Below are 12,619 nucleotides of genomic sequence, written 5' to 3'. Positions count from 1 at the left end.
CCTAGAGCATAGTTTGATGCGTCAGTGGTAAGGTGAAATTCTTGTTTGAAATTTTGTATGATAATATAACTACTTTTGATATTAGGGATAATTTAATTTTATTGAAAATTTATTGCTGGTGTATTCTTCAGTCCGAAAGGAAGTCGAATGAATTCGTATTTGCCGTTATCTGGTGGAAGCCGCTCTTCAAATCAAGAACAGAAAAATATTTATTATTTCCTAGCTGTGAAATTACTTCGTTGATTTCTGGAATGGGGTATCTATCTGCTATTATTAATGTATTTAATTTCCTGTAGTCAATTACCAATCTGCAATTTTTTTGTCCTGATGCATCTAATTTTTTTGGTACAACCCACACAGGTGCGTTGTAAGGTGATCGCGATGGCCTAATGATTCCATCTTTTAGTAAGTTTCCTATTTCATTTTGAACAAAATCTCTCATTGCCAAAGGATATGGATAGTATTTAGTGTATACCTGGGTTTCAGAACAAGTTCTAATTTCTCCTACTACGGTGGTGGTATAAGTAAGTTTTTCATCTGGTTCGGAAAAAAGATTAGGATATTTTGTAGTTAGATGGTTTATGTACCATTACCTAATGTCAGAGTATTGTCATAAGTTTTAACGGTGGCACGCATTTCTTTAAGGCCATCATTTCCAATTATACCGTCAAAAGAATTTAATGTAGGGAGAAGGAAGAATTTCAAAGTAGTGTCTTTATTGCCGAATAAATTTATGATTGTATAGTGAGTAATTTGCATCTGTCCTGCAATAGATTTTGCGAAAAATGGTTCGTCATTTAGTATTTGTTTTGCTACGTGGCAGGGCTGTATATAATTTTTACTTGAGCCTGTATCGATTAACATTTTTAGAATTTTTCCGTTCTTCGTTTTGAACTCTACGTAAGGCAACGAAGAACTGCTCATTCTAAAAACTTGATATCGATATAATCTTGAGTTTCAGGCATTGAATTTTCGTCTACATAAGCCTGGTCTGGCTGTTCAATTTCGTTAGTAGTCAGTGTATTTTCATATTCTAGAGGAGTGGGTGTCAGCTCATATTGGTAGTGTTGGTCTTGTGCTGTGTCCTGTTGAGTAGCTGATTCAATATGTGAATTTCTTTGTTGTTGTAGAGGTATTTGTTGGAAAAAATTAGATGGTCTTTTTCCGGTGTTATTAAATTGAGGTCTATTCATGTAATTGACTGCTCTTGAATGTAAGGAGCGGTCGACATCCATAGGCTCTGGTCGTGGAAATTGAGGTTTGGTAGGTGGTTGGCCAAATGGTTTGTAATTTTGCATATTGCGAAAATTATTTGGAGGAGCTTGATGACGTTGATGATACGTGAAATTTTGTGGAGGCATCTGCGGCCTCGAATAAGTTTTTTTTTATGTATTTATATTAATTGTTCTTTTACTCTGGAGGGACCCTTTGGTGGTGAATCGCAGAGTTGAACTTTAATTATAAAGAACAGGAGGGTCCCCCCGAAGGTGGTGAATCGCGGCTCTTGATTTTATATTAAGTTATTGGCTGTACAAGCCTATGTTTATATTTATTTAAAATTTATAATTGTCTGGAGGGTCCCGTGGGTTGTAAATCTCAGAGAATTTTGTTTTTTATAAGCTGGAGGGTCCCCCCGAACTTGATTTTTATACTCTCGCAACAAAAGTTGCTAAGAGAGTATTATAGTTGTGTCCACATAACGGTTTTTTGTAAGTCCTAAAACTAAACGAGTTAGATATAGGGTTATATATACCAAAGTGATCAGGGTGACGAGTAAAGTTCAAATCCGGATGTCTGTCTGTCCGTCTGTCCGTCCGTGCAAGCTGTAACTTGAGTAAAAATTGAGATATTTTAATGAAACTTGGAACACGTGTTCCTTGGGACCATAAGAAGGTTAAGTTCGAAGATGGGCACAATCGGACCACTGGCACGCCCATAAAATGGCGATAACCAAAAACACATAAAGAGCTATAACTAAGCCATAAATTAAGTTATAAAAATAAAATTTGGAACATAGGATCGCATTAGGGAGGGGCACATTTGAATGTAATTTTTCTGAAAAAGTGGGCGTGACCCCGCCCCCAAATAGGTTTTTTGTATATATCTTGCAAACCAGTAAAGCTATATAAACTTTCTGCAGTCGTTTCTTTTAGCCGTTTCCTTATGCAGTCCAAAAATGAAAGAAATCGGATAATAACCACGCCCGCCTCCCATACAAAGGTTAGATTAAAAATTACTAAAAGTGATTTAACTCACTAACGAAAAATGTCAGAAATTTCACATAAGAAATGGCAGATGGAAGGTGCACTGAGATTTTTTTACAAAATGGAAAAAGGGCGTGGCGTCACCCACTTATTTGTCAAAAACCATATCTCAGGAACTACTCGACAGATTCGAATGAAATTCGGTATACAATATTTTCTTGGCAACCTGATGACACGTGTGGAAAATGGATGAAATCGGTTCACAACTACGCCTGCTTCCCATATAACTCAATTTTGAATCCTTCTGATTCTTTCACTTTATAATGTATACATAAGGAACATATAAAGATAGCGAAATAAAACTTTACACAAATACTGTATTTGAGCTGTGACATGACTTGAGGAAAAATTGTCAAAATCGGACCATGACTTTTGCACCCGAACTTAGCCTTTCGTTACTTGTTTATTTTTTATTGACTGTACGAGCCCGTTGTTATGTATTTGTTATAATGTTAGTTAGGGTTAGTAAATATACAATTAAAAATTTAAATGTAGATAAATGTTACTAAAAAATTTTCCCTTAAAATGTAGATAAATGTTACTAAAAAAATTTTCCTCAAAATTTTTTTTTAATATTTCCTTAAAAATAATGGTTTATATGCTTTCTTTCTTTTTGTTAATTCTTACGTATTTTCTAATTATTATTTTTGTTTAATTTTTAAAATGTTTTTATTTTTTTTTTTAATTCCTTGAAATCTACGTGTTTTTCTTTCTCCTTTTTTGTTATTTTAAAAATCCCTTGTAAGCTTGTAAAATTTTCTTGCTTCGTTTTAATATATTTATTATGTATTATTTGATGTTTCTTTTTTTATTTCATAATTTTTTTAATTTGTAAAATTTTCTTACTTCTTTTTACTATCTTTATAATTTTTTGATGTTTCTGTTTTTTTTTATTTCATAAATTTTTTTATTTTAAAATTTTCTTACTTCTTTTTAATATCTTTATTATTTTTTGAAGTTTCCTTTTTTCTTTCAAAAATTTTTAACTTTTAACTTTTAATATTTTCTTAGCTTCTAATTCTTTCTTGTTAACCTCTTGGCGCCTGGGGTGTCCTCTCGTTTGGTTAGTACCTACTAAAGCTCCCACGGTGCGCACGTTTGGAGGGTGCGTCTCCTTCCTACAGGATCCTGACGCTTGTTGGGTGTTGGACCAGCTCGTCCAGTCAAGTGTTTCCTATCCTTCAACGGATTTGAGGTTTGGGGTAGTAATACTACGTTGCTTCGGCGTTTTTCCGCGGGTGATTGATGTAGTATTATTATGTTGCTTTTACATCTGTCTTTTCCACGGGTGATTAAAGACTCCAACTAACAAGTAAGGTAGGGCTAAGTTCGGGTGTAACCGAACATTTTATACTCTCGCAATTTATTGATGTAATTTTATAAAGATAACACAAGTCGACCCATATATTTGGTATAAAGTTCAATAGAATAACGAAAATCATCATAAATAGTATATGGGGACTGAGGTAATTCCTAAACCGATTTCACTCGTTTTCACTACCAAGATACAATGTATCGAAGACTATACGCTCACTTCATTTAATATTACTTATAATTGGTATATGGGATCTGGGGGAAGTTATGACCCGAGTTTTACCATTTCAGGTACAGAGAGAAACTGTTATAAGAAAAAAATTCAGAGGGAATGAATTACATTAAATTATCTGAGGGATTTACCTATATTTTCGGTGAAAAATTAACCTTAGGCACTGAGTTCTTCATGTTCGATATCAGGGGCCTTGAAAAGTCATGGTCCGATTTTGACAATTTTTCCACAAGTGATGTCACAGCTCAAATACAGTATTTGTGTAAAGTTTTATTCCGCTAGCTTCATTGGTTCCTTATGAATACATTATAAAGTGAACGAATCAGATGGAATTCAAAATTGAGTTATATGGGAAGTAGACGTAGTTGTGAACCGATTTCGTCCATATTCCACACGTGTCAACAACAAAGTGTTATATACCGAATTTCATTGAAATCGGTCGAATAGTTCTTGAGATATGGTTTTTGACCCATAAGTGGGCGACGCCACGCCCATTTTCCATTTTGTAAAAAAATCTCAGTGCAGCTTCCATCTGCCATTTCTTACGGCAGATTTGGTGTTTTTGACGTTTTTCGTTAGTGAGTTAACCCACTTTTAGTAATTTTCAACCTAACCTTTGTATGGGAGGTGGGCGTGGTTATTCTCCGATTTCTTTCATTATTGGACTGTATAAGAAAATGGCTAAAGGAAACGAGTGCAGAAATTTTGGCTTATATACCTTTATTGGTTTGCGAGTTATATACAAAAAACCTATTTTGGGCGGGGTCACGCCCACTTTTCCAAAAAAATTACATCCAAATGTGCCCCGCCCTAATGCGATCCTATGTTCCAAATTTAATTTTCATAACTTTATTTATGGCTTAGATATGACACTGTATAGGTTTTCGGTTTCCTCCATTTTGTGGGCGTGGCAGTGGGCCGATTTTGCTCATTTTCGAAAGCAACCTCCTCAGGGTGCCAAGGAACATGTGTTCCAAGTTTTATTAAGATATCTTAATTTTTACTCAAGTTATCGCTTGCACGGACAGACGGACAGACGGACGGACAGACATCTGGATTTCAAATCTACTCGTCATCCTGATCATTTATCTATATATAACCTCATATCTAACTCTTATATTTCTTGGTGACACAAACAACCGTTATGTGAACAAAACTATTATATTCTGTGCAACAGGTTGCGAGAGTATAAAAACTGTTGTCGACTCAAGACTGTCTACTAAGGACTGAATTCTAAATACTTCTTAAGCCTAAATTAAACCTTACATATTTCTTATTTAATATTCTTAATATGTAGCGTAATAAAAAACTAAATGTATTGCTGCACAAAAACTAAGTGTGGCCTTTTGACGCCAACATACATGTTAATTTTTGAATTGTTAGGCTATCGTTCCCTTTATTAGTTCGTGCTCATCACGGCAGTTAATATACATATTTGGCTGTCGCCGAAGCTTTTATGTTTTCTTGGAGTTCAGCGTCTTCAGTATCAACTACTATATCGTACACTACCAGAAGGCGTGCCCATAATTCGTGGACACTTTCGAGTTTTACCTTTAAAACCGATTCCGTGATGTTAGCAATAGGGGAAGCTTTTACTTGTTATGTGTAAAAGATTTATTTCAAATGATATGCAAACCTGCTTGTTTGTGAGGCAATGAACAAGGAGTATTGCTAGTCATGTTTGCCTAGACAGATTTTGAATGTGTACGTTTGTATGTGTATATATATGGTAGTGTCCACCCGATACTAAATTTTTGGCCGATGCCGATTAATCGGCAAAAGAATCGGCCGAGGTTGATGCCGATGCTTTCATCAACAACTTTACGTAGTAAATTAGAATAGTAACAAAAGAAAAATAACAAATAAAATCACAAAATAAGTAAACAACTCAGTTCATATGATCAAGTTGTTTATTCATTTAATTAATATTCAAAACTAAATAAATTATTATTATAAGATATATGTTGATAGAAAAAATAAGTTATTCGCGTTTTCTTAGCAATATAGCTTTCAAATAGTCAAATAATGCGTTATTTTCAAAGAGATGACTTTTGCATTTATATCTCGCATTGTGAAAGACGTCACATAGTGGTCGTAACTCGATAGAAACTTCGGAAGCTTGTTTGGGAAGTTATTTTGGCCATCACTTTTGAACTTTTAAAAATAGACTCTCCTAGTTACTAATGCTTCTATAATAGTGGCTTTATGACATTATCTTCAAAATCTCAACAAGTTGTTAAAAAAAACTGATACGAATCGAATCTTTCTATCAGTGCTAAATAAAACCTTCAATCTAACGCAAAATTATTATACTAGACTTAAATTATCATCGTGATGAATTATTAGTGTAGTTAAATGTGAATCACTGTGTTTTATATGAATCCGAAAGAAGTAGAAAGAATCGGCCAAATATAGCCGACGCCAATACCGATGCCGATGCTGAATTTTGTGGGCGATGCCGATACCAAGGCCGAATAAACGGTCGATCTCTAATGCCTAAGACTGACATATGGTTTCTGTACTACAATAGGGATGGAAAAGTCGACTCTGACTTTAGTCGAAAATCGATCTTTTATTAGAAATAATAGACTTTTTAGGATCGATTCAAGCTTGTCTTGAATCGATTAAAATCGACTTTTACTCGATGACTTTGACAGTTGATGAATTAAGATAATCACTATAAGATTACTTTTAAAAGCACAATACAAAGTACCAATCGAAGCGTTTCTTTATAAATAGCCTCTTTCTGATTTTCTAATTGGTCTATAACAATATAATGTTTACATTGCCGCCGGTAATTGATGTAATTAACTTTTTAATATACGGTACATAGTATTGAACAATTCTTCATCATGCCTCCCAGTTTGATATGGGCCTATTGCACAAAAGTTAACAATGGCAGTAAAGTTAAGTGTGATTTATGTCATAAACAGTTTTTGTTTAATAAAAGCACATCAACAATGATGAAGCACTTACAATGTGCTCACAAGATTGCTCCTCCGTCAAGTAATGAAAAACAAACTCAGAAAAGATTGAATGACAGTCACAATGATTTCGAAGTTCAGCCTAAAAAAGTAAGTGCTTTTGAAGAACTTTTTAAAGTTTGTACATAAATTATTCCTCTCCACAGACAATTTAATTTTTTATATTGATACTAACTTAATCATGTTTGTTCTTAGGTTTTAGTCGCTGTCGAATCATCTGTTCCATCGGTTGCTTTGGTACCTCAAACAAAATCATCTCTTCAAGAGAATACCACAGTACAATCTCAGGTCCAAGGTCCTATGGATCGTTGTATAAACAATGCTAATTCTTTTTCAGGTAGTAGTGAATTAAATTAGGAAACAACGTTAATCTTATTAATTTCTTCTATCATGCATTTTCATTGTTTCCTAGCTGGTGGACGTAGATATGATCAAGCTACCACAGCTCTTTTACGAATGATCGCTGTTGATAATATGCCTCTGTGTACCACAGAAAGACCAGGATTCAGAAAAGCCTGTGAGCCAACTATAACTAATGCTATGAGTCGTAAATATCAAGATTTGTCGAATAAAATAAAACTTGAACTGCGACAGACTGAATCTGTGTGTCTTACTACTGATATCTGGACTCACCAACACACAATGAAAAGCTATCTTGGCTGAACAGTTCACTATCTGAAAGGTCAGTTACTGATTTCATTTTCAAAAATCATTACATTCAGTTTTAACTTCAAATATCTAACTTTATTGACATATTAACCTTTCTTCACAGAAACTGAGATGAAGACTGTTGAGCTGGGCGCTTATCTCATGGAAGAGAGGAAAACAATAGAAAATTTGAGCTTGAAATTAAGAAATATATGCAATGACTGGGGTCTTGATGATAGTAAAATAGCAGCATTCGTTTCAGACGGGGGCGCAAACATCAAAGGAGCTATTAAAAGTGAGTTCGGCGATGGGAAACACATTTCATGTTTTGGACATGTAATAAATAATATTGGTCAGCGCCTTATCGAAGTTAATATTACTCCACCTGCATCTGAATCTCGAAATCAAGTTTCCGACTTACCCGCTGATGAAAATGATGCTATTGACAATCTTGAAGACTTAATTACAGATCATACTGAGCAATCGTCATTGCGTGAGCTATTGTCAAAAGTTAAACAAATTGTCACATTCTTTCGACAAAGTGAAAGAGCGACTACAGAGCTGCTGAAATTACAGAAGGACAATCCTGAAAATTCTCGTCTGAAATTAATTCAGGAAGTGCGAACGAGATGGAACTCCTGTTTTGAAATGGTTGACCGTTTCATTGTGCTTGCTGATCATGTCAGTAAAGTGCTTTTACAAGTGAAGATGGACAAATCTTCGAAAGCTAAGCCACCTAACATGATCACAGGTGAGGAAATCGATGCGTTAGTAGAATTTCGTGACATCTTAAAACCTCTCTTGCAAATAACTCAAGAAGTTTGTTTTGAGAAATGTGTAACATTGAGCAAGTGCATTCCTTTGATTTCAAGTCTTAGAAAAGTAAGTTCCCATTATTAAACTAGCAAAGCTATTGCAATATTATCTTGTTTTGAATTTTTATTGAATGAATTGATTTTATATTTTACAGAAGATTGAAGAGTTAACGCCAGAAACTTTAATTGGGCGACATTTGAAAAAGAGAATGGTTCAAGACATCGAAACAAAATACGGCAATATTGAATCCGTAAAACTGTACGCTTGTGCAACATTGGTTGATCCTCGTTATAAAAAGTTTGGTTTTCAAAGTATTCGGGATTCTGCACGAGCGGTAACTAATGTCGGTAGGTTGATTATGCAAACATTATTTGATTATTTCTATGGTTTAGTTTAATCTTAATATAATTTTTTGTGTAGCTGATCTTGTCAAGACAGAACGAAAATTAGCATTGGCAGCAACGGTGGCAAATATTAACCCTCAAGATGAGATATTAGCTATTCAAGGTCCGGAATCTCAGAAAACGAACGATGACAATGATGATTTATGGTCTTATTTTGATAACACTGTGAGTTGTAGTTCCAATCTTGCAGATTCTGATGAGGCTGGAGGATTACCAATACAATTACGACAATATTTGACACGCCCGGCTGTCAATCGGAAACAAAATCCTAATCCGTTCACTGTGTGGGAAAGTATGAAATATGAATATCCGTATCTATGGAAAGTAGCTAAAAAGTACTTGCCAATAGTTGCAACGTCTGTACCCTGTGAGCGATTATTTTCACATGCAGGACTTATCGCAAATCAGTTGAGGAGTCGCTTATCACCTCAGCACATTAATGAGCTAATATTTTTAAGATCAATCGGCGAAGAAATGTGGTTTTCGTAGTTATTTATTTTTAAATATTTTGTTTTTTAATTTAAAAAAAAAGCAATTTTATTATCCAATACCAAAATGTATGCAATGAAATCCTAAAATACTTTTTATAATATGTTAAAAACTAAAAAAATATTGATATATCTAATGAATTTCGTGTACGAGTTGCTTAATTTATAAAAAGTCAACTTAAGTCACAAAAGTCGACTATCGGGGTTGATTAATTGACTTCCAGAATCGAAAAACTAGAAGTCAATTCCAAAGTCAAAAATCGATTCCGCTCGCGCTCTTTCCATCCCTATACTACAATAAAAGCTCAAGAAACCATACACATATACTATGTTTACATCCATCAGCTGATACAAATAAATTCAAGCAAAATATAATTATGAATAACAGGCAGGAAAATTGAACCCGACTTAATTATAACTTCAAGCAATCTTACAATATTATTGTCCAATATAATTATTACACATTACATATTATTACATACATATTACATATTTTTCGCATACTTTTTTTCAAATTTTGTTTTTTGATTTCAAAATTTGAATTTAATTTATTTTCTGTATTTCAAAAAATCAGAAGAGCTTAAAGCTTTCGGTGTGTTAAATGCAATCCACACAGTACATTTCACAACACCACAAAATTTCAATGGTTTCTAGAACTCTATTGTAGTATTGTAGCAAACTACAATATGTACTACATGTCATAATATATGGTGTATTTTTATACTCTCGCAACCTGTTGCACAGAGTATAATAGTTTTGTTCACATAACGGTTGTTTGTGTCACCAAGAAATATAAGAGTTAGATGTGGGGTATATATACATAAATGATCAGGATGACGAGTGGATTTGAAATACGGATGTCTGTCCGTGCAAGCGATAACTTGAGAAAAAATTAAGATATCTTAATGAAACTTGGAACACATGTTCCTTGGCACCCTGAGGAGGTTGCTTTCGAAAATGGCCACGCCCACAAAATGGTGGAAACCGAAAACCTATACAGTGTCATAACTAAGCCATAAATAAAGTTATGAAAATGAAATTTGGAACATAGGATCCCATTAGAGAGAGGCACATTTGGATGTAACCCCGCCCCCAAATAGGTTTTTTGTATATAACTCGCAAACCAATAAAGCTATATAAACCAAACTTTCTGCAGTTGTTTATTTTAGCCATTTCCTTATACAGTCCACAAATGAAAGAAATCGGATAATAACCACGCCCACCTCCCATATAAAGGTTAGGTTGAAAATTACTAAAAGTGCGTAAACTCACTAACGAAAAACGCCCCTGATATCGAACATGAAGAACTCAGTGCCTAAGGGTAATTTTTCCCCGAAAATATACTTAGGTAAATCCCTCAGATATTTTAATGTAATTCATTCCATCTGAATTTTTTTCTTATAACAGTTTCTCGCTGTACCTGAAATGGTAAAAATCGGGTCATAACTTCCCCAGATCCCATATACCTAATTATAAGTAATATTAAATTAAGTGAGCGTATAGTCTTCGATGGGGGGATGGGGTCATATGTAGAAGTTCACGCAAGTGAGAAAGTTTCTGATTGCCATTCACTTGGGAGTGGCCAGGACCGATTCTTTTACATATGACTCAAGCAGCTCACGACATCCGGTTTTAGACCAAGGACCTGGGTAGCCAACAGGCATCCGTTTGAAGGCGAGCTAAAGTGAGAAGGCGAAGCCCGCTTCTGCGGTTGTGCGTAGGGTTTGGGACCCACCACATAAAAAACCTCCCCAATGAAAAAACAATCAGAGCCTCGGAAGAGAAACCCCCCCTTATGATGACGACCCTGCAAACGTACTAAGGATCATGATTTGAGGGCATGCACCTGGAATGTCCGGACCCTTAATTGGAAAGGTGCCTCTGTCCAGCTGGTTGATGTCTTCATACAACTAACGGCTGATATCACCGTCATCCAAGAAGTGCGATGGGCGGGACAAGGACGGACGAAGGTGGGTCCTTGTAACATCTACTACAGCGGCCATATAAAGGAGCGCAAATTTGGTGTTGGATTTGTGGTGGGAGAAACACTCCGTCGCCGAGTCCTGGCATTCACCCCGGTGGATGAACGTCTTGCCACAATCCGCATAAAAGCGAGGTTCTTCAGCATATCGCTAATTTGCGCCCACGCCCCAACGGAAGAGAAGGACGATGTGACCAAAGATGCCTTCCACGAGCGCCTAGAACGTACCTATGAGCGCTGCCCCCGCCACGATGTCAAAATCGTGCTTGGCGATTTTAACGCCAGGGTGGGTAAAGAAGGTGTCTTTGGCACAACAGTCGGAAAATTCAGCCTCCATGACGAAACATCGCCAAACGGCCTGAGGCTGATCGACTTCGCTGGGGCACGAAATATGGTTGTCTGTAGTACCAGATTCCAGCACAAGAAAATTCATCATGCAACATGGCTGTCCCCTGATCGAAACACGCGCAATCAAATCGATCACGTTGTGATAGACGGCAGACATGTCTCCTGTATTTAAGACGTGCGTACGCTCCGAGGACCAAATATTGACTCGGATCATTATCTAGTAACAGCAAAGATACGCACTCGCCTCTGTGCAGCAAAGAACGTCCGTCAACAAACCCAAGGAAGGTTCGACGATGAAAAGCTGTAATCACAGCGAGCGATTTTGTACTCGACTTGCACTCCTGCTCTCTGAGAGCACTCATCAGCATCTCGATATAAGGGAGCTGTGGAACGGCATCTCAAACTCATTGCATACCGCTGCAGCCGATCAATTGATCAGTTGGTACGATGAGAGTTGTCGTTCCGCAGTGGAGAGAAAACAGACTGCCTACCTCGCAACGTTGCGTTGAAAAGCTTGAAAAGCTGGCCGACATGGGTAATGCTCGAAAATTTTATGAAAAGATCAGGCGATTTACAGAAGGTTCCAAGACCGGAGCATTATCATGTACACACCAAAAGCTCCGTCAGAATCGGGAAGGACCTCTCCGAGCCGTTCGATACCAAACGAGGCTTCAGACAGGGTGACTCACTATCGTGCGACTTCTTCAATCTATCACTGAAAAAAATAATACGAGCTGCAGAGCTAAATAGAGAAGGTGCATTCTTCTACAAGAGTGTACAGCTGCTGGCGTATGCCGATGATATTGATATCATCGGAAGCAACAACCGCGCCATTTGTTCTGCTTTTTCATGACTAGATAAAGAAGCGAAGCGTATGGGTCTGGTGGTGAATGAGGACAAGACGAAATATCATCAAACAAACAGTCAGCGCATTTGCGTCTTGGCTCCCACGTCACTGTTGACAGTCATAACTTTGAAGTAGTAGATAGTTTCGTCTAAAGTAAAGTTCTCTCTCGACGAACAAAAATCAAACTCTACAAGTCGCTCATTATTCCAGTCCTGATATATGGCGCCGTAGCGTGGACGATGACAACATCCGATGAGACGACTCTTGGGGTTTTCAAGAGAAAGGTTTTGCGT

General features: G+C 36.4%; 1 protein-coding gene across 1 annotated transcript; it reads left to right on the top strand.

Annotated features, from left to right (window-relative positions):
- Nucleotides 1–6,678: 6,678 nt before the first annotated feature.
- Nucleotides 6,679–9,434, top strand: LOC128923515 (zinc finger BED domain-containing protein 4-like). Its single transcript, XM_054235779.1, has 5 exons — nt 6,679–6,884; nt 6,990–7,131; nt 7,567–8,324; nt 8,413–8,605; nt 8,679–9,434. Exons 1-5 carry the CDS (start codon nt 6,771–6,773, stop codon nt 9,149–9,151), a joined length of 1,680 nt encoding a protein of 559 aa, XP_054091754.1. The 5' UTR covers nt 6,679–6,770; the 3' UTR covers nt 9,152–9,434.
- Nucleotides 9,435–12,619: the final 3,185 nt, after the last annotated feature.

The sequence above is a fragment of the Zeugodacus cucurbitae genome, chromosome Y (assembly GCF_028554725.1).
Source record: "Zeugodacus cucurbitae isolate PBARC_wt_2022May chromosome Y, idZeuCucr1.2, whole genome shotgun sequence".
Lineage (NCBI taxonomy): Eukaryota > Metazoa > Arthropoda > Insecta > Diptera > Tephritidae > Zeugodacus > Zeugodacus cucurbitae.
The sequence above is the reverse complement of the archived record's forward strand: the minus strand, read 5'-3'. Positions and strand labels throughout refer to the sequence as shown.